The sequence below is a fragment of the Malus sylvestris genome, chromosome 5 (genome assembly GCF_916048215.2).
Source record: "Malus sylvestris chromosome 5, drMalSylv7.2, whole genome shotgun sequence".
NCBI classification, from domain to species: Eukaryota; Viridiplantae; Streptophyta; class Magnoliopsida; order Rosales; family Rosaceae; genus Malus; species Malus sylvestris.
The window spans coordinates 33,538,874-33,560,945 of record NC_062264.1 but is presented as its reverse complement, the minus strand read 5'-3'; the positions used below and the strand labels follow the sequence as shown (position 1 = coordinate 33,560,945).

The window sequence follows — 22,072 nt, the reverse complement described above, 5'->3', positions numbered from 1 at the left end:
AAACTAATGTTTTTGAAGATTTGTCGTTAGTTTTTCTTAATTATTAAGGAGAGCATGAGTTTTGAACTCAAATCTAACACCCTATCTTTTAAGAAATCAAAATGAAGGTGGAGCCTACACGAAATAATAATTTGAAGGCATTAAATTCTGTGGGTGGATGTGGTATTCTAATTCTCGGATAAAGAAGAAATCAAGAATGCAAAATTGACTATTATATAAAGGGTAAGTTTAGGGGACTAAATTTGTAGATAGAATTTACAAACTAAATGATGTATCACCAATAAGAATGAGTATGTTTATTAACACTTAAGTCATAATCCAATCATCAACTTCTATGTCATTTAGTTTACAAAATTTTGTCTACAAATTTAGTCTCCTAGCATTATCCTTATATAAAACAACTTTTAGATAAAAATAAATAAATAAAAACTAGCATTAAGAAAGATTGCTGCTAGTTGAGGAACTCAAAACTCTATTCACTTGATGAGCTACTGTTGGAGATACAACGAGACATATCACCGTGACACAACAAATTTTCTCGTATTCTACATTATTTTAATTGTTCTTGAGACTGAGTTGGATAATATCATCATATGTCGAAACGTTCAAAGTTTTTTATCCAAATTACACAAACAGTACATGTCCCATTTTGCCGCTCATGTTTGCTTGTTTCCTTCTTCATTGAGCCATAGATAGGGAAATCTAATAATCTCAGAAAATGCAGACAAATTTGAGAACTATATATTTTAGTTAAGTTAGACATATAATTTGGTGAAGTTCAAATCATACATAAACAAAAAACAAAGAGCAAGCAACAATAAGCATTAATTAAAATACCATAATAAACAAAAATCCAATAACAAAAAATAAAACATTAGTTTGACCAAAAAGGGTAAAATATAAAAGAATTCTAGAAATCTTTGCTGACCAAGAAAATAAAAAAAGGAAAAAGAAATTGTAGCTATCTTTTACATGATGGTGCAAGCAGGATTTTCTTCAGTGAAGTAGTTGAAGGTATGATCAAGTGGTGGCACCGAATTCGATGGCATGTTCATGTTGTTCGTTGGGTACTCCTGCATGGCACCGTGCATGGAAGCTGAGTTATAAGCTGGGTACGCATTTGCGTTATAAGCTGAGTACGCATGCATGTTGTAATCTGGATTATAACTTGGGTATGCATACGTGTGATAAGCTGAGTTATAATCTGGGTACGCATACATGTTATTGGCTGGGTACATATGCGTGTTATAACTAGCTGGGTACGCATATCTGTTGCCAGGAGAGCTCATCTGACTCGCATTCTCACCACCACGATGCATTAGGCTTGTATGGTCATGTTGAGCCTTTTTGTGCAAGTCCTCATCACTATCGCCATCGTCTTCATCATCGTCGGAATGCAAGTCAAGCACACTACAATCTGTGTCCTTGTCATCGTGCAAGTCAAGCACACTACTATTGTTGTCACTATCATCTTCATCGCGATTTGAGTCAAGTACACTACTATTATTGTCGTCGTCTTTGTCGCATCTTTTGCTTTCATGTTCATCATAACGTCTGCTTTCCTTAAGGGCACACTCGCGTCTTTTGCTTATAAGTTTTTTAAGCCGTCTTACGAAGCCACCTTTCTTTTTACCTTCAATTTTTTCCTTACCACTTTGATTTTCGTTTCCACCATGATCAAACTCAGCACATTCCTCCTCCGGCAGATCGAACGTGACAGTTTTTCGGCTTTTGCTCCTCTTAACAAAAGCCATGTTGCTGAACTCGTTGTTGAGGCGAGAGAGATGTATAGGAATTGGGTGATTGTTCGATACCAAAGTACTCTTTATATAGAGAAGATAACTCTAATTGATAGAGGGATCCTACTTGAAAAAAGAAAACATATCATCCAGAAAAGGGAAATAAGAGATCCAGAAAACTTCAAAAAACAAAGTGAGTAATTTTATTTCCTAAAGGAAAAAAGTGACTTTTCTTTTTCTTTTTGGTGCCTGTTTGCTCTTTCTTTTCAATTCTTAGCGTTTATGTTTTCCTATTCCATTCGGGTCCTCTGTAATTAGTTGTGCAAACTAGGGTTTCCTAGACGAGATGGGATTGTCCTTCACAAAGTAGGTTTTAAGCGTGCAGCTGCATGCATATACATGCCTTTTATAAGCCTTGACCTAAGCAATCCGTGGAGATGTTGCAAAACTCCTCTTGAGTTGTCAATTATTATAAACTGAATTACTTAAAAGGCAAATAACTTTATCTTCAAGATATTCGACTTTTAACGTGATTCAATATTGGTTAGCAAGAATTTTGTCAAAAAAAAAATATTGGTTAGCAAGAATCATGGAACCAAGATATATTTAATTGACTAATTGAAACCCTAATTAAGTAAGACATTGCACATGCCTTGATGGGACAATATTTTGATTTAATAGTGATTTGGTGTCTCTCTCTATTAACTATAATAGGCGGTTTTAGAGAAATCCTAATCACTATATTAAGGGTGTCTCTGCTTTCACAAAATATACTTTCTATTCCAAGCAAACCCTGTTATTGCAAGAACACTTTCACTTGTTGAAAGTAGAAGACTCCTAAGTCATCCGTAAGAACTGTGTCTTCTGTATTTTACAAATAAGTAAATTATAATTGATTTATCGTAATTTTGGTTTATTAAATATGTGATTCTAATGTTTTGTTATTATTCTTATAATTTCAAAAATATCTATTTCGAAATAAAAAAATGTTGCTAGAAGAATTCTTTGGTACTACCACGCGCTCCGCCTCTCTATTTTACGACCCGTAGGGGGTGCCTGTCCAACACTGCCATCGATGCCATTACGACCTCGACTGACGAAGGACCAGAAGGAGTGTTGTATTTGCTTGGAATCAACATGATCCGGATCCTGTTGGTGAGGATCTTAGAGATTCGTAAATGGTGTTCATTCATCATCCATCGTGTAGTTAATTTTTTTCAAGTACTGTTTACGTTTAATTTTAAATAAAAATATTTAAAATAAGGGCAAAAGACTGTTTACTACCCTCATATTTCGTGGTTTTCAACATTTAGTACATCAAGTTTTTTTCGTCCCAGAGTCATACCTAAAGTGTAAATTTTGGGACAGTCTCATACATCCGTTAGTCAAACTGTTAAGTCTTCCGTTAACTGTGATGTGGCGCTCATGTGGACAATGACTGGGCGCCACGTGTCATCCACGTGAAAATTAAAAAAAATTAAAAATATATTTATTTATTAAAAAAAATAACAAACAAACAAAACCTTCATCTTCAATCCCACCCGTGCCCACCCTCCCATCACCATCTTCGACTCCACGCTCAGGAAGAAGAAGAAGGAAAAAAAAACCCAGAAGAAGAAGAAGAATGAGGAAGAAAAAGAAAAAGAAAAAAAAACGAATCTACCCAGAAGAAGAAGAAGAAGAAGAAGAAGAAAGAAGAGGAAGAAGAAGAAAGAGGAGGAGGAGGAAGAAGAAGAAAAAAAAAGAATCTACCCAGAAGAAGAAGAAAAAAAAAAATATGCCCAGAAGAAGAAGGAAGAAGAAGGAGGAGATGAGGAAGAGGAGGAAGAAGAAGAAGGAGGAGGAGGAGGAAGAAGAAAAAAAAAAGAATTTGCCCAGAATAAGAAGGAGGAAGAAGAAGAAAAAGAAGGAGGAGGAGGAAGAGGAAGAAAAAAAAAAAAAATCTGCCCAGATGAAGAAGAAGGAAGTATTGGAGTATAAATGTATTTGCTGTGATAGTTACATTATAAGCAATGTGTAGGATTTAATGTGAACCATTGGATCATATTCCAATTGGTATTTAGTTTAGATTGTAATGAGTCATAGCTCATGACAAGTGTAAGCATCTTACATGATGGTGTAGGAATGAATGGTTTTGATTGCTTTGTAATAGAGTGAGTGAAATTGTTCTCACTCCTCTAACTGTCATATAAGCTGTAAAAGGTTTTTATGAAAGACAGTAAAAATGGAATCGACACAATCCTAAGAAACATTTTCTCTCCTTTTTCTTCGGTGTATTTCACTGAGTTATAAGAAAAACTTCCATTGAAACTAACACAGAAACCAAACACTAATATGGCCTCAGAGCCAGGTTGAATCTCAATCTGGGCATGAATCTGTGACAAGGTTCGTAGCTGAGGAACTCGACAAAGAATTGAGTTTGCTGCGATTGAAGAACGATCTGAAAATCTCTGGGTAACTCAATAACAAGTCTAATATGGCTGGATCGAGTGGTGCTAATCTTCGAGCACCGATTTTCAATGGAGAAAATTTTGATTTCTGGAAAATAAAGATAAAGACCATCTTCAGATCTCACGATCTGTGGGATATGATTGAAACGGGGCATAATCATCCGGCGAAGAAAGAAGAAGAAGAACTCACTACAGCTGAGCTAAAGTATCTGAAGGAGAACATGATCAAGGATGTTAAGGCCCTCAGAATTATTCAAAGAGCTGTGTCAGATGAAATTTTCCCAAGGATTGCCATTCTGGAGACAGCAAAAGAGGCCTGGGATATACTGAAGTATGAGTTTATTGGAGATAAACAGGTGAGATCTGTGAAACTTCAAAGCTTAAGGCGTGATTTTGAATATACTCAAATGGGTGAACATGAATCATTTTCTATGTATCTTGTGCATTTGTTGGATCTCATTACACAAATGAAAAGTTATGGTGAAAGTATTGGAAATCAAAGAATAGTGCATAAATTATTGATTAGTCTTCCTAGATCCTATGATAGTATTGTAGCTGTGATTGAGAATACTCGAGATTTGGAGACAGTTGATGTGCAGGATGTAGTTGCTACTCTAAAAGGGTATGAACAAAGGATTGAGAGACACTCTGAAAATAACACTGAAAATGCCTTTGCTAGTTTAAGTATAGCTCCCAGGAAGAACAATTACAATGGCAATCAAAACTTCAAACCCACAAAGAACTGGCAGACAAAGGGTAAGAAATGGGATAACAAATCTGTGCACCATCAAGGAAAATTTACTGGGTATTCTAATAGTGTTACGAATGCTTGCAAGTACTGTGATAAACTTCATTTTGGAGAGTGTTGGTTCAAAGGGAAACCAAGATGCCACAATTGTGATAAGCCAGGGCATTTTGCCAAGGATTGTAGATCTAAAAAGGTTACCCAACAGGCAAATTATGTTAATCAAGTGGAGAGCAACCCAACTATGTTCTATGCGTGTATGTCTGCTGCAGTGAAGAAGGAAGAAGACGTTTGGTATGTTGATAGTGGCTGCAGTAATCACATGATAGGAAGAGAAGATTTACTGGAAAACATTGATAGAAGTGTTACTGCCAAAGTTGAGATGGGCACAGGGGAGTTGGTTAATGTAGTTGGAAAAGGAGAGTTAATGGTTGCAACTAAGCAAGGCAAAAGGTACATCAAGGAGATCATGTTAGTACCTGGTTTAAAGGAGAATTTATTGAGCGTGGGACATATGATGGAGCATGGATATTACCTTGTGTTTGGGGGGATTGAAGTCAAAATTTATGAAGATTTTACATGCTCTAATCTGGTTGTCAAAATTCCTATGAAGGGAAATCGAAGCTTTCCTTTGAAGTTGCAACCAGGAATCCAAATTGCTATGAGGGCAAGTGTTAGACAAGCAGCTGAGATATGGCATAGAAGACTCAGACATCTAAATATGAATGCTATAATGCAACTCCAAGAGCATGACATGGTGACTGGTTTACCTGAGCTCAGAATGAACTCCACAGTATGTGAGGGATGTGTCATTGGAAAGCATTCTAGAGATGCTTTTCCTTAAAAAACAAATTGGAGAGCTACACTACCATTGGAGTTAATATATACTGATATATGTGGACCAATGCAAACACCTACCAAAGCTGGAAACAAGTATTTCATCACTTTCACAGATGATTGTACTAGAATGGGATGGGTCTATTTTATGAGGAACAAGTCTGAAACATTTGGTATATTTAAAAGGTTCAAGGCTACTGTTGAATTACAAAGTGGATTCAAAGTGAAGAAATTAAGAAGTGACAGGGGAGGGGAGTACACTTCTCTGGAATTTTCTCAGTACTGTGAAGATCTTGGTCTAGAAAGACAACTCACAATGGCCTATTCTCCTCAACAGAATGGTGTTGCTGAGAGAAGAAATAGGACCATTGTAGAAATGGCTAAATGCATGATGTTGGAGAAAGGCATTCCATTTGATTTTTGGGCAGAAGCAGTTAACACTGTAGTCTACATTCTCAATAGATGTCCTACCAAGGCCTTGCATAAGAAGACTCCATTTGAAGCCTACAGTGGAAGAAAGCTTGGAGTAAAACACTTAAGAGTGTTTGGATCCCTATGTTATGCACAGGTTCCATCACAGATGAGGCAGAAACTGGATGCAACAAGTGTAATGTGCATATTCCTTGGTTATGGAACCTGTGAGAAGGGTTACAGGTTGTTCAATCCTAAAACTAACAAGATGGTTATTTCTAAAGATGTAATCTTTGATGAGAACTCTTATTGGGATTGGAAATCTGGTAATAAGAAGACTCTGTCAATCTCAATGACAAGTGAAGCTTATGGAAGCGAAGAGAATGAGGTTGAAGCTGCTGAAAATGATGCAATATTTGAATGCACAAAATTACTGCAGGAGCAACATGAGCAAGTTATTGCTTCTCCTTCAAGACAAGAAGAGCAAATGGATCACACTGGTTCACAAGTGTATGATCATACTCCTCTAAGGTTCAAAAGCTTGAATGATATCTATGAAAGGTGTCATTTCTGTGTGATAGAGCCTGAATGCTTTGAAGAAGCATCAGAAGATGAGGTTTGGAGAAAAGCTATGTCCACAGAGATTGAGATGATCGAAAAGAATGACACATGGGAGTTGGTCAAAAGGCCATTTGATAAACCTGTAATTGGTGTAAAATGGGTCTACAAAACAAAGCTTAATCTGGATGGTTCAGTGCAGAAGAACAAGGCACGGCTAGTGGCTAAGGGTTATTCTCAAAAGCCTGGAGTGGACTTCAACGAAACCTTTGCACCTGTGGAAAGACTTAATAAAATTAGAACACTAATTGCATTGGCAGCTCAAAAGGAATGGAAGTTGTTTCAATTAGATGTTAAGTCTGCATTCCTAAATGGTACACTGCATGAGGAAGTATATGTGGATCAACCACAGGGATTTGAAGTTCAAGGACAAGAAGACAAGGTTTACAAGTTGAAAAAGGCCTTATACGGTCTGAAACAAGCTCCCAGAGCTTGGTCCGATGAGATAGACAATTATTTCAATCGATCCGGTTTTAAGAAAAGCCAAAGTGAAGCTACTCTGTATACAAAGTTCAGTGATGCAGTTGTGCTTATTGTATCTCTGTATGTAGATGACATTATCTATACAGGGAATTCTGATGAAATAATTCAAGAATTTAATAAGAATATGATGAAGCAATATGAGATGTCAGATCTGGGACTGTTACATCACTTTCTTGGTCTGGGCATAATTCAAACCGATAAGAGTATATTTATTCATCAGAAGAAATATGCCAAGTCACTACTTGAGAAATTTGGATTGAAAGATTGTAAAGCTGTGAAAACCCCACTTGCAATTGATGACAAGTTATCTAAGGAAGATGGGAGTGAGGATGTTGATGAAATTTTGTACAGGACAATGGTTGGTAGTCTGTTATACCTGACAGCTACTAGACCCGATCTAATGTATGCATCCTGTTTGCTGGCAAGTTCCATGAATAAACCTACCAGAAAACACATGGGGACAGCTCACAGACGAAAAAATGGCAAAAAAGAAAGTATTAATTTCCCTTCTATATCTTGCATCTATAGTATTTTTGCCTTGGTGGATCTCTCTCTCATTTAATAAAAGTCTTGAGATATGTAAAAGGCACATTGGATTTTGGGATTGAATATGTGAAAGGAAAAGCTGATGTGTTGATAGGCTACTGTGATAGTGATTGGGCAGGAAGCTTGGATGACATGAAGAGTACCTCGGGCTATGCATTTAGTTTAGGTTCAGGAGTATTTTCTTGGGCTTCTGTTAAACAATGCAGTGTGGCTTTATCTACTGCAAAAGCCGAGTATGTAAGTGCTACAGAAGCTACAACACAAGCAATGTGGTTGAGGTTTGTTTTATCTGATTTTGGAGAAGAACAGGTGGAGGCTACACCTTTGCTATGTGACAATACTTCTGCCATAGCCATGTCTAAGAATCCAGTGTTTCGTCATAAAACCAGGCATATTAATCGGAGGTATCATTTCATAAAAGATGCCATTCAAGATGGGACAATTGAATTACACTATTGCAGCACAGAGGAGCAATTGGCAGACATCTTTACCAAGGCTCTTCCTAAGGATCGATTCGAATACTTGAGAACTGCTCTTGGTGTGAAATCAGCAAAACATTTAGAAGGGAGTATTGGAGTATAAATGTATTTGCTGTGATAGTTACATTATAAGCAATGTGTAGGATTTAATGTGAACCGTTGGATCATATTCCAATTGGTATTTAGTTTAGATTGTAATGAGTCATAGCTCATGACAAGTGTAAGCATCTTACATGATGGCTTAGGAATGAATGGTTGTGATTGCTTTGTAATAGAGTGAGTGAAATTGTTCTCACTCCTCTAACTGTCATATAAGCTATAAAAGGTTTTTATGAAAGATAGTAGAAATGGAATCGACACAATCCTAAGAAACATTTTCTCTCCTTCTTCTTCGGTGTATTTCACTGAGTTATAAGAAAAACTTCCATTGAAACTAACACATAAACCAAACACTAATAGGACGAAGAAGGAGGAGGAAGAAGAAGAAAAAAAAAACACGAATCTACCTAGAAGAAGAAGAAGAAGGAGGAGGAGGAGGAAGAAAAAAAAAAAAAATGAATCTGCCCAGGAGGAAGAAGTAAAAAAAAAAAAAAAAAATTCTGCCCAGAAGAAGAAGAAGGAGGAAGAAGAAGAAGGAAAAAAAAATCGATTCTGGGATCTGCCCAGAAGAAGAAGAAGGAGGAAGAAGAAGAAAAAAAAAATCGATTCTACCTAGAAGAAGAAGAAGAAGAAGAAGAAAAAAAAAATCAAAATTTTTGAACCCCTAAAAAAAAGTGAAAACCCCTTCTTTAAAAAAAATAATAAAATCCACGTGGCGCCCAGTTATTGTCCACATGGGCGCCACGTCACAATTAATGGAATACTTAACAGTTTGACTAACAGATGTATGAGACTGTCCCAAAATTTACACTTTAGGTATGACTCTGGGACGAAAAAAATTTGATATACTAAATGTTGAAAACCACGAAATATGAGGGTAGTAAACAGTCTTTTTCCCTTAAAATAATTTCTGAGTACGATAAATAGACAACATTGACGGATCCCCAAGATCCTCACAAGTCACAAAGAGGATCCGACGAGGATCCGGATTCTGCTTGAAAACATGAAGGTGGGCGTTGAAGCCAAGGTGATGCCATGTAAGCATATGTTTGACAAGTCGTGTATTGCAGGTTCGATCGCTGTGGATGTGGCCATCATGCCCCTACAGGACGATACATTTGACATGTTTAGCGATTTGTTACCATCACCTTGTCCCGATCCAAACTGGTGGGTCATTGGATAAGTAGCATAAGTTGGTGCAATGGTTATACCCAAGTGTTCGATTGAATTAAATTGTTTTAAAAGACTATTCTTTCTTTTTCTTCTAGTTAAAATATATCGAACTAGAAACAAATTGTTTGGCATTTGATTCAATTTCATAGTTCTTATACATGCAACAGAAATAAATACAAAAAAGTTCATTTTCTTTGTTTATAAAAAGCAATTAAAAATTACAGCACACTGTTCTAACAAACTTAACTAAACTCAAATCTGCAAACGTCATTTATTTTAAAATAAAAAGGTAAAGATACAATCATATTTTCCACTTTAGAGACATGAATGTCACATATAGGCTATACTCATCGATCCATGCATGAACAAGTTCGACAAATCTAAAGATCTGTGTGTCTTATGTATGAACATCAAACTTCTTTCTAAGCTCCAAAAGGAAGTCATACATTTTGTACTGATCAGGCAGAGACTTGGACACACTCTCCCTCTGCATGCATCTCTTTGCCCAACCCACCAGCCTCGGACACTCCTTCACCATGCACAGGTTTCTACAGGTCTCCAGTGCATAGAACCAGCTATAGAAAGGGATAAGTGCCACGTCCACTAGGCCAAAACTCTCACCCCGAAAGTAGGCCTTGTCCCCTAGCTCGTTTTCCAGTAGCTTGAAGCACTCTATCAGTTCCTTCTTTGCTGCCTCTTGGACTTCACCTGTGGTTACCCACACCAACTTCCCTGTTGAATAAATCTACGACGACAAAAACCCAGTTAGAAAGAACACCAACTTCTTGACATATATATGTATTAAAATATGTAACTTGTTAAAATCACAAAAGAGAAATGTTTCATGCACCTAGTCATGGTTTGCAGGTAAAGATGAAAGAAGTAAAGCACCTTTCGTCCCTAATGAAGATAATTAAATCGTTAAAATCACAGTTTGACGCATAAACTGAAATAGCTAACATTCTTGTCAACATAGTCAGCCCAGAACCTTGCATGGGCTCTAGGGTAAGGATCAGAAGGCAGCAAAGGAGCTTTATTATAATTGATTTAAAATAAAATAGAAGACTCCTGAGTCATCCGTAAGAATTATGTCTTCTATATTTTACAAATAAGTAAATTATAATTGATTTATCGTAATTTTGGTTTATTAAATATGTGATTCTAATGTTTTGTTGTTCTTCTTATAATTTCATAAATATCTATTTCGAAATAGAAAATGTTGCCAGAAGAATTATTTGGTACTACCACGCGCTCCTCCTCTTTATTTTACGACCCGTAGGGGCTGCTTCCTGTGCTGTCCAACACCGCCGTCGATGCCATTACGACCCCGACTGACGAAGGACCAGAAGGAGTGTTGTATCTTCTTGGAACCAACAGGATCCGGATCCTCTCCAAATCCTGTTGATGAGGATTTTAGAGATTCGTAAATGGTGTTCGTTAATCGTATATCATGCAGTTAATTTTTGTCAAATACTGTTTGCGTTTAATTTTAAATAAAAATATTTAAAATAATTTCTGACCGTACGATGTACGATAAACAGATAAGATTGACGGATTCCGGGATCCTCACAAGTCACAAAGAGGATCCAATGAGGATCCGGATTATGCTTAAAAACATGAAGGTGGGCGTTGAACCCAAGGAGATGCCATGTAAGCATATGTTTCACAAGTCGCGTATTGCAGGTTCGATCGCTGTGGATGTGGCCATCGTGCCCCTACAGGCGATACATTTGACATGTTTAGCGATTTGTTATCATCCCCTTGTCCCGATCCAAACTGGTGGGTCATTGGATAAGTAGCATAAGTTGGTGCAATGGTTAATTATACCCAAGTTTTCGATTGAGTTCTTTCTTTTTCTTCTAGTTAAAATATATCGAACTAGAAACAAATTGTTTGGCATTTGATTCAATTTCGTAGTTCTTATACATGCAACAGAAATAAATACAAAAAAATTCATTTTCTTTGTTTATAAAAAGCAATTAAAATATACAGCACACTGCTCTAACCAACTTGACTAAACTCAAATCTGCAAACGTCATTTATTTTAAAATAAAAAGGTAGAGATACAGTCATATTTTCCACTTTAGAGACATGAATATCACATATAGGCTATACTCATCGATCCATGCATGAACAAGTTTGACAAATCTAAAGATCTGTGTGTCTTATGTATGAACATCAAACTTCTTTCTAAGCTCCAAAAGGAAGTCATACATTTTGTACTGATCAGGCAGAGACTTGGACACACTCTCCCTCTGCATGCATCTCTTTGCCCAACCCACCAGCCTCGGACACTCCTTCACCATGCACAGGTTTCCACAGGTCTCCAGTGCATAGAACCAGCTATAGAAAGGGATAAGTGCCACGTCCACTAGGCCAAAACTCTCACCCCCAAAGTAGGTCTTGTCCCCTAGCTCGTTTTCCAGCAGCTTAAAGCACTCTATCAGTTCCTTCTTTGCTGCCTCTTGGACTTCACCTGTGGTTACCCACACCAACTTCCCTATTGAATAAATCTACGACGACAAAAACCCAGTTAGAAAGAACACCAACTTCTTACGTGTAAGTTAGAGTTTGACATATATACGTATAAAAATATGTAACTTGTTAAAATCACATAAGAGAAATGTTTCATGCACCTAGTCATGGTTTGCAGGTAAAGATGAATGAAGTAAAGTATATTTCTTCCCTAATGAAGATAATAAATCGTTAAAATCACAGGTTGACGCATATACTAAAATAACTAACCTTCTTGTCAACATAGTCAGCCCAGAACCTTGCATGGGCTCTAGGGTAAGGATCAGAAGGCAGCAGAGGAGCTTTATTACTCCAAACCTCATCAATGTACTGAACAATGATGAGCGATTCACATATCGGTCTTCCCTTGTGGATCAGAACTGGGATTTGCTTGTGAACAGGGTTCATCTTGAGAAGCAGAGGGCTCTTGTTGCTCAAGTCTTCTTCCTGGGACTCGTACTCAATGCCCTTCTCCGCCAGGGCAATCCTCACCCTCATCCCGAAAGGGCTTGGCCAGAAATCCAACAGAACCACTTCCTCTGCCATTGCTAGCTTTTGTGCCTGCTGCTTGCTTCTTTGATGGTTTTCTTTGACTGCTTACTTTGTGCTACAAAGGCAAAGGGAAATAAGTGTTGATATATATAATGGTAGAGAAAGTTGGCCAATGTCTGTAGAATTTTCTTGGGTCGGTTTGTGTGAGCGCTTCCAGAGTCTCCGATGTCACTGCTTGCTCAAGATTCGCATAGGTAGCTAGTAATTTCGAGAGGCGACCACACATTGATAGACTCATCTAGGACCCACCCTACAACATTCTAAATTAAACCAATGGAGTATTCAACATGTGTGCAGAGCATCCACAGTGTCTTGATCAACTAGCTCAATTGATCGGGTAAACTGACTATTTCTATTTATTTAAAATAGGTATTGAAAATATTCTGATTTATCGCCACGACACAATATATAATTTAATAAGAGTTAACATAATTATTTTTTATTATTTACACATCATTTGATTTGTAAATGTGCTTTAAAAATTTAGTCTATCTAGAATTGCTCATTTATTAACTACAAAACTAGTGAAGAAAGAGTATAATCACTAGGGAAATGATATTTCCAAGCGCCCATTTTTCCTAAACAATCCTGTTTGTTTTTATGCGAAAAAAATAAGAGTACGAAAATCACTTTCTTCTTCCACTAAGAGAAGCAAAAGAAATACAAACATCACAATCCGAATAGTGAACCACCAACAAATTTAATCATTCAAAATAGTGAATAAAAAAGGGTACCATGGTTTCCACTATTTTCCCTTGTGGTGTTAGAGACAATCGAACACAAAGATGAAGTTACTATTTAAGACGGTTTAACTCAATTATCCATATCTAATTATCCAAACTACACAAGATCACCTACTGAAGTAAAATTGTGATGATCCATAAAAAATGAGGGCTAAATACTGATTAAACTGCGAAAAGGATATCGTACATAATGAATAGAATTCTCGACTTGTTCTCTGCTCGAAACCAACTAAACAGCCGCGGAACAAGAAAATTTTCAGCAAGATTTGAATCCGCACTTTCATCTCAACTTGACATCTTCAACGCTGCAAAAATACATCGCCATTGGCAAACCGTAACCACTGACCCCGGCACTCGCTGAATAGGGCTTCGGTCTATATCCCATCATCTTCATAACGGCAGTATATATACAAATAACACACCGAGTCCTGCCAGTTAAAGAGTCAACGATTAGAGGCCGTTGTGCCACCAGCTCATTTCTCATTCACACATCTTGAATCAGTATAATAAAAAGGATGCTTTAACCTACCATGTTTTGAGTTAATGGAGGACCAAAATAGCATCGCTATTTTTTGCTAAATGATTGAATGCGCTTGACTAAATCCCCTCTTAAAGAAGCGGGTATTTGTGAAAGAAAACTTGATTTGGCATCTGTGATCAACAACTTCCTGCATTGCATAGGCAGAGACAGACGGATCAATGTTTCATGTTAATGCAAAGTAAAAACCCAATTACACAACCAAATGCAAGTCATGGCCACAATTTTAAATGGCAATGTTACCCAAACAAATGTTGGGCAAAAATCGTGCAGTGAATCCTTGTATAGGAAATGCCAAAGGCCCTTTACATGAATATTGTTATAAAGTCTCCTTATTTTGGTGTTGGAATGGTTCATGCATGCTTATTTAATGTATGTGTCTCTAGAGGTTCCAATATACTATATGTGATGGATATACAAAGGTGATGAATCGGAGAAAAGAATAATGTTCTACAAGCATTCTTTCTTCGACCAATAATTTGCCCTGTTAAAAACGTTTTTCTATTATACTGAGGCAAAAAATTCTAGAGACGCATACAATAAATGCACTTAAAGAGTTGGAACTGAATTTTCAACAAAATTTGATTAAAATCAGCACTATGAAGGCTAACCAGCAGAAATCTATGGAAAATCTTTCATCATGAATCAACAAGTTTCCTACATACGAACGTTAAAATAGAAAAACAATACTTACTTCACTTTGTTGCTGTTTGGAGTGGTTCCAACTTGATCTGAACATAATCTTTTCCTTGAAAGCATAAAACTATGAACTTCATCCAGCCAACCACATGATCGCAAAACTGAAGAAGCTTCTTTCTTGAGACTAATAAACATTTAAAAAAAAATATTAGGCCAATGGAAAATATAACTAAAGCAATAATTGAAGGAACAAAATACAGACTGGCATTGAGCCAATTATAAAATAAACAAAGTAGTGTTACATGTTTTTGCTAATAAGAAACTCAAGTTACACAGAAATAACAGTAAAATGCATGCATCATTGAAAAGAACCTATGACCTATTAACCAATTGACACTTGTCGATTGTCGATTGGTTATAGCTACTATTACTCAAGTAGTTAATACTGTTAGAGAGTTAGTTACAAAGGGTATTATTGTAATAGTCCATGTATGTTGAGAGGCTATATAACACATAGAAAAGACTTGTAATAATTCATTGAGTAATATACAAAGACTTCTGAAATTCCATCTTCTCTAAGCTTCTGTTATTCTCTTTCATTTCTTCGTGGTTAAATTTCTCAGAGTTATCATGACCCTGACCGGACTGAAATTTGCAATACAATACAACAAGGCAAGTCCAGATGTTACAGAGGACAAGGGAAAATGATATGAGATAAACAAATTAGAGGCGCACGTAAAAGGAATCTTGATAAAGAAAACAAGTAAAATTAAAGCAGCAAAGACACTATCATTCAAAGTATGTCATATTTATCAGAAGAATCCAACTATATAGTGCAGGTTAACTTAAGGACCTGACAGAGTATTCGGCTATGAACTCATAGAACAACAAACATAAAATTTATCACTTGGGGAATGGTCTTTCTTTTGGCAAGGCAATGGGAGAACCGAAGGGGATATGGTAGACAGATGTATGAAAAGAAAGATACTGTAAGATAAATACTCCAAAAGATTATGCAATCCATAACAAGCACATCTTAAGCCACATTTCAAGACCTGATCCTAATCAAGATAAGTTTCTATAGACCGACATTTTATTTCAAAGAATGTGGTAGAGTGTCACATACATTTCCTTTAGTCCTTCAACTTCTGCCTGTGATTGAGCATCAGGTGCAAACAGAATGCATGAATCCAGAAATTTTCTTTTAGACCCAGACACTTTAGAGCGGCCATGAAGACCACTTTTTTCCGATTCACTCGTATCAGGCACTTTCCCAGCTGGCAACCTATCTTTTGTACCAATACCTTCACAGGATTCAATTTTTACTGAACCAGTACCAACATTTCCTCGTGATAACAAAGATGCTTGGCTACTGTTAGGCACTTTCCTAGCTGCCAACCTGTCTTTTGTATCAACACCTTCACAGGCTTCAGCTTTTACATCATTTACTTGTGATAATAAAGATGCCTGGCTACTGTTACCGTCAACTATAGCAGGACTTTTACCCCTGTTCAAACAATCCCTGTTTATCAACAATGACTTCTCACTTTTCTCCAAACTAACTGAGTCCTTTGCATCCCCATTTAATCCTGTGGATTGATTCTTGTAAGGAATTTTACCAGTATCAGTTGCACGTGCTCTTTCCCCATTTGTTCCTAATAATTGATTATTGTCAGCAATTTTTCCATTATCATTTGCAGGAGTTCTTTCCCCATTTGACCCACACGATTCATTTTTGTAAGCAATTTTTCCATTATCAGTTGCAGGAACTCTTTCCTCGTTTGATCCTAAGGACTGATTCTTGTAAACACTTTTTCCATTAGCAGTTGAAGTAGATCTTTCTCCGTTTGACCCTAAGGATTGATTCTTGTAAACGGTTATTCCATTATCAGTTGTGAGTGCTCTCTTGGAGATGGAATTTCCGCTCAAATTGAACTTCATCCGTGGGCTGGAAGGCACTTTATCAACTTTAGATACGGCTGAGACATCATAAGGTTTTGTTTGAACTCCTTTCGGTGGAAGAGCGGACTTCAGGGTTTTAGATGTTTCACGACCATTACAATCATGAGAACTCACCCCATTGGAAGCAGTGCTAGCCAATGCTGGCCTTTGATTGGTACGAGAGAAGAAAAGGATGTAAACCTTTTCAGATAAGACCTTTTGCAAGGTTGAAAGTGAGACAGATGAATCATTGCAGCAATACCACCGACCTATGACATCCTGTACATAGATTATGAAAAGCAAAATAAAACAAGATAAGTATATAGTTGATATGGTGTGCTTCAAATTTACTGATTGCAAAGAAGGTGATAGGTGAACAGATACCTTAATATATGCATAATAGTGACCAGACTCTGGTGAGAAGCCTGAATGCACAATAGTACCAAAAAGCTTATACTCTGGCCGCGTATCCTGCATAGCAATTAAAAAGTCAATATCATTACTAATAGGAAACGCAACTGTCTGCAACATCACCCATATATAAGGAATAATTAGAAACAAACAACAGTCTCATGATACGGGAGTCAGATAAAACGCATGCACTAGCATCAAGAAATATTTATAAGGATAGAATAGAATCTTGACATCAAAACCATTCTTTTAGATAACCAAGACCTGGACTGCCTCATTTTGAAATACAAGAAAGGAGATATGCAACAAAGAATCAGAAATAACATTTGCAAAGGAATCACCAACAATCCAACATGTATTTAATTGATATGCCAGAAAAAAAAAATACAGAGACCATGACGCATCTACATTATAGCTTCCCAAACAGAATGTAAATCAGAATGACCTATTCAAACAAGAATGCAACAAACAAAACTTACTATTCAGTGACATAACTGTTACAGCCATGTTAAACTACAATAAAGCACACAAAACAGAATAAGTCGAACTTAACACAACTTCTCGAGGATCTCCTAATTGTCACTAGAAATAAAGCCTGCATTGTAATTTTCATATATAAGTTGCAGTCAAATGGATTTTTGTTTTCCTTTATACTTCCCCGTGAAGGCAGAAAAGTCTTTTGACTAGCTGGAAAAGATGATAAAACCCAAGTCATAGATCGATCATGAAAAATGGGACTATAAACAAGAGGTTCACCGAGAAATCACACCTTTGTGCATTGTTAATGATGTCTATTTCCTCTTTAGACTGCAAGAGGTTGCTAGATAAGTCGTTCATAGTGCTGAATATATAACATCTCAATAGAACAGGTGATGAGTTGGATATAGACCTCCTCTCAACAAGGCCTTAGTCCTACCATGTGGATAATAGATGGATATCTCTGGTCTAAATTTCTAAACCCCTTCTACAGTCCTATCCAGTTCCCATTTCCCATTTCTAGCTCTAGATTTTTCTTTGTTTAAGCGTAGCCCTACATTTAGTACTGGTTTGGTACTTAGGTGCTTTTATAAAAAGTGGGTATCAAAAAAAGCTGAGCTCAAAAAGATGTTTGGTAAACACTTAAAAACAGCTTATTTTCACAGTTTTGGGTGAAAAAAAACTGAAAACGTGAAGCAGCAAAAATGAGCTTATTCTCACAGCACAGCAAAAGCAGTTTTTTTTTCAAAGCACAGTAATACCAAACCAGCCCTTAATCAACCAAGATAACAATTGGAGTTTCCTTCTCCAACCACGTAAACTCCCACACTGACGCTCTATGCACAGATTGAAAAAGAAACATACTTAATAAACTGGAGTACCATCCAGACTGTGTTGTGATCACTTAAACAATACAATAAGAAAACATTGAACATGCTATTATAGCAAATATTTTAACCAATTATTTGTGTTCTTTTTTAATTTACACTCATTTTGTACTGGTTGGCTCAGAAATGTAATTTAAAAAAAAACAAAAACAAACATCTTGATTACCCGCCGGTTGGCTTAACTCTTCTTAAGAATATCAGAAGTTTATCACCGTCTCGAGTATTTTCTTAAGGCTTATTTATGGCAACACCCCCTGAAACTCAAACTTATTCTTAGATTACCCCCTGGAACTTAATTTGCCTCACTTAACCCTCTGAAACTCAATTTTTGTCTCACTTTAACCCCTACAGTCAAAATTTGTTAATAAATCCGTCAAAATAGCTGATGTGACATAAATCAGACCTACTATGCTACAATTATGCCATGTTGACCCTACATGGCACAAAAAATTAATTAAAAACAAATTTTACAAATTAATTAAATGAAAATAATTAAGTTAAACAGAAAAATTATAGTTAGCCTCTGGAACTTAAACTTATTCTCATGTTACCCCCGGGAACTTAATTTGCCTCACTTGACCCTCTGAAACTCAATTTTTGTCTCACTTTAACCCCTACCGTCAAAATTTGTTAATAAATCAGTCAAAATAGCTGATGTGACATGAATCAGACTTACTATGCTACAATTATGCCATGTGGACCCTACATGGCAAAATAATTATTAAAAACAAATGTTACAAATTAACTAAATGAAAATAATTAAGTTAAATGGAAAAAATTACAGTTAGCCTCTCTTTCTCTCCCATGGCCACAGCTCACTCCTCACCCAACAACGTCGACCTCCCCTTCCAGACTCTCCCGACAACCCCTGCGTCCCTCCCCTATCTCCTGTAAACTCTATCAAGGTAGTCAAGGACAATGACTGCACCAATGGGTGTTTGATTCCACATCGAATTAAGCTTGATTGGTTCTAAAATAAACGATCTGTTCAACCTTTAATTCGTCATTATCAGGGGAAAGGGGAATGCACACGTGGGGAGGGGAAGAGAGAAAAATTGAGTTTCCCCGGGGGGGGGTGGTTAAATGAGACATATCAAGTTTGAGGGGGTTAAGTGAGTACAAGTTGGAGTTTCAGGGGGCGTTGCCGAAAATAAGCTTTCTCTTAACAAGAAACTCTTGAATATTGATTGCAATGGCATTCGCTTTTGGTTCTTAGGTTCTTTGAGAACTTTAGGGCTGCTGAACTAACCTCTTTGTTTTCCTCTAAGTAAGAAAGGTGCTGATATGACACCGAATCATAACATTCCAAACTGAATCACGTAGATTTCAACAAGCTTCTAGTGCCAACTGTATTCAAACAAAACTTATAAAGCACAAGAACCTATTCAACCCAGAAAAAATAATTAAGAAAGCACAAGCAACTACTAGTTGGAACAAATTACTGTACCAATCCTATAAACCTATGTGAATTCAATTAAGTGGAGACAAACTCATTTGGCAAAAAACAATATTAGCTGGGGACACTCTGAAGAGAACTAGATATGTATTTTTTGTAGGTTTAGTACAGGTTGACTACTATCAATACTGCACACCACACATCCATATTATATTTAGGTATACTATATATAATATGATTTGCAAAGATCTAAAAAGCTCGATAGTTATTTGGTCAAGGGTTCAACTGAACATGGAGGCTGCAAAGTTTTGGACTCTATGTCCTAAAAAATAGGTAATTGTTGCTATGCTCAATAAGTTCATTGTTAATGCAGTATCTAATCCAACTAAGCTCGCTTTCCAATTAAGCAACCATACACTATCCAATGCAATGACTTCATTAAACTGACAAGTTAAAGTCTAGACCGCACCTTGCTTGTTTTGCACATGAACCCTGAAAGCACCAAAAACTCCTCAAATGAAATAGATTTATCAATCTTCCCGCCAAGTACACCCTCAAATCTCTATCAACAGATAACGATAAAGCATTGTCAAGAAAACTAAATGAACGAAAGTAAAAATGGCAGGATGGAGCAACTTAAGCACCTAATAGCAAAAATATATCAGAACGTAACTAATAAACTAACCTTAAGTTGAATAACAAGAACATTTGGTGCTTGAAGAAAAGACATTTGCTTCCGTGCTGCCACCAATTTCTTACAACTAAAGACAGCATAAATACCTCAATCAAAACCCAAAACAAAAGGACAAGCACCCAAAACATGAAAAAGCAGTGAGAGAGAGAGAGAGAGAGAGAGAGAGAGAGAGAGATGATACCTTTCGCATTTGTACTTGTTCTGGCCATCCAAAATCTCAGGCTGAAAGAACCTTTGCAATGCGTCTTTAAGCGAATTACAATGCAAAACATCAAGACTAATATCCATTATCTCATCAACCTTATTGGATTCTGTGCCACAAGATAGACACTTCACCTGGCTCTGCAATGCTCCACCAAATATCTCCTTCACCACCGTTGAAGTTGCCGCCTCCCCATTGCCTATGCCGTTGGCCATTTTGCCATTGCCATTGGCAGCGTTTCCGTTGGCTGTGGCATTGCGTCGCAGCTTCATGAGCCGAAGGCAGGTGTTGTGGCAAGCATCAATGACGTAGCGCAGGAACTCATGAGCGTCCTCCTGTCGTCCGCACCGAAAGTGTTCGGCAAAAATCCCGAGACAGCTCTGTATCTTCTGTGGCGCATCCGGACTGAGATCCTGACTCAGGGACCGCACTATCTGCTTCTCCAGAATGCAAAAGGGACAGTCGCGCTTCCGCTCCGCATCCGAAGAGTCACCTGCAGATTGAATTCAATGCCGTTTCGGTTGAATTCGAATTCGAATTCAAACAAAATCACAGAGGAAGAGAGAGAGAGAGTTGTACTTACAGAGAGAGGTGTGGAGTTTGCGGAGGCAGAAATTGGCGAGAGGAGGGGTGTAGGTGAGGCACTGGAGGACGCTGTTGAGGTAGCAAGAGTTGCCGAGGTTGCGTAACCCTAGAGGCGGCAGGCCATTCTTCCGCTTCTGACTCAGTAGACTCGGCTGCCAACTCATCTGCAATTGGAATTGCAGGCCCATCAACGTCAACGTCGACGACGACCATCACACGACGCCGCCCTTCCGATGATGATGCTGCACCACCACCACCCCAATCGCATATCTCTTCCCCCCACCAATACCGCCTATTTCTTCCCACGGAAAAATTCGAATTAAAAAAAAATTATAATATTAAATTGTTTTTTGAAAATTTTAAAGGATTAAATAAGGAAAGAGTGGGAGAGAGGGAAGAAGGCGGGTACGGGCAGAGACATGCGAGAGAGGGAGAGATGTGAAGAAGAAGAAGGAGGAGACGAAGCAGGAAAAGCCCTTTACCTTCCAAACCCCAAAAATCCCCTGATTTTCCCTCTTTATTATTTGGTCTTCCCTCTTCAGGATCTCTACAGTCGGATGTCGCAAAAGGCGGGCTATGGGCCTTGTTGGGTTGTTTAATTAAGTTTCTAATTCGAACTAAGGCCCATCAAATATAATATTTCTTTTTTCAACTTTATCGAGCGATTCTAAACCATTCAGATTTTTACAATAAGATATCCAATCTTGCATTTAAAGAAGAGGAATCGCATCAGATGCAAGGGTGCTAACACGTTGCCTTAGCCAACTGGTCTAATTTGCATATATCAAGTATCTCCTAATTAAAGACCAATCCTCCAACAACGTAGTTTCGTGAATATACACAATTTAGAGACGATATTTGCAAGTTGAAAACGAGAAATTATTATATCACGTGCCAGCATTCTAACGCCGTA

The 22,072-nt window shown here is 37.4% G+C and overlaps 3 protein-coding genes across 3 annotated transcripts; all 3 read right to left on the bottom strand.

Moving 5' to 3' along the window:
• Positions 1 to 9,681: 9,681 nt before the first annotated feature.
• Positions 9,682 to 10,621, bottom strand: LOC126622231 (probable glutathione S-transferase parC; the record flags this gene model as incomplete). Its single annotated transcript, XM_050290910.1, has 2 exons — positions 9,682 to 10,325; positions 10,541 to 10,621. Coding segments are annotated over 2 exons (429 nt in total), but the record flags the coding sequence as incomplete, so codon positions are not given.
• Positions 10,622 to 11,518: 897 nt separating this feature from the next.
• Positions 11,519 to 12,951, bottom strand: LOC126622230 (probable glutathione S-transferase). Its single transcript, XM_050290909.1, has 2 exons — positions 12,326 to 12,951; positions 11,519 to 12,093 (listed from the first exon to the last, which is right to left on the bottom strand). The coding sequence occupies exons 1-2, from the start codon at positions 12,638 to 12,640 to the stop codon at positions 11,746 to 11,748; spliced, it is 663 nt and encodes a 220-aa protein (XP_050146866.1). The 5' UTR covers positions 12,641 to 12,951; the 3' UTR covers positions 11,519 to 11,745.
• Positions 12,952 to 13,327: 376 nt separating this feature from the next.
• Positions 13,328 to 21,661, bottom strand: LOC126622228 (ubiquitin carboxyl-terminal hydrolase 25-like). The gene is made up of 9 exons (XM_050290905.1): positions 21,158 to 21,661; positions 20,554 to 21,067; positions 20,364 to 20,439; positions 20,148 to 20,240; positions 16,892 to 16,978; positions 15,693 to 16,786; positions 14,622 to 14,750; positions 13,919 to 14,057; positions 13,328 to 13,817 (listed from the first exon to the last, which is right to left on the bottom strand). The coding sequence occupies exons 1-8, from the start codon at positions 21,345 to 21,347 to the stop codon at positions 13,955 to 13,957; spliced, it is 2,286 nt and encodes a 761-aa protein (XP_050146862.1). The 5' UTR covers positions 21,348 to 21,661; the 3' UTR covers positions 13,328 to 13,817; positions 13,919 to 13,954.
• Between the last annotated feature and the right edge of the window lie 411 nt (positions 21,662 to 22,072).

Bases quoted from the DNA above. Each gene is read 5' to 3' on its own strand.
- LOC126622230 (XM_050290909.1), bottom strand. From the start codon at position 12,640: ATGGCAGAGGAAGTGGTTCTGTTGGATTTCTGGCCAAGCCCTTTCGGG. The intron at 12,094-12,325 runs GTTAGTTATTTT...TTGTCGTCGTAG, and splicing joins CTGACTATGTTGACAAGAAG to ATTTATTCAATAGGGAAGTT.
- LOC126622228 (XM_050290905.1), bottom strand. From the start codon at position 21,347: ATGGGCCTGCAATTCCAATTGCAGATGAGTTGGCAGCCGAGTCTACTG. The intron at 16,787-16,891 runs GTATCTGTTCAC...ATCTATGTACAG, and splicing joins ACTATTATGCATATATTAAG to GATGTCATAGGTCGGTGGTA. The intron at 14,751-15,692 runs GTATGTGACACT...AATGTTTATTAG, and splicing joins GTTGAAGGACTAAAGGAAAT to TCTCAAGAAAGAAGCTTCTT.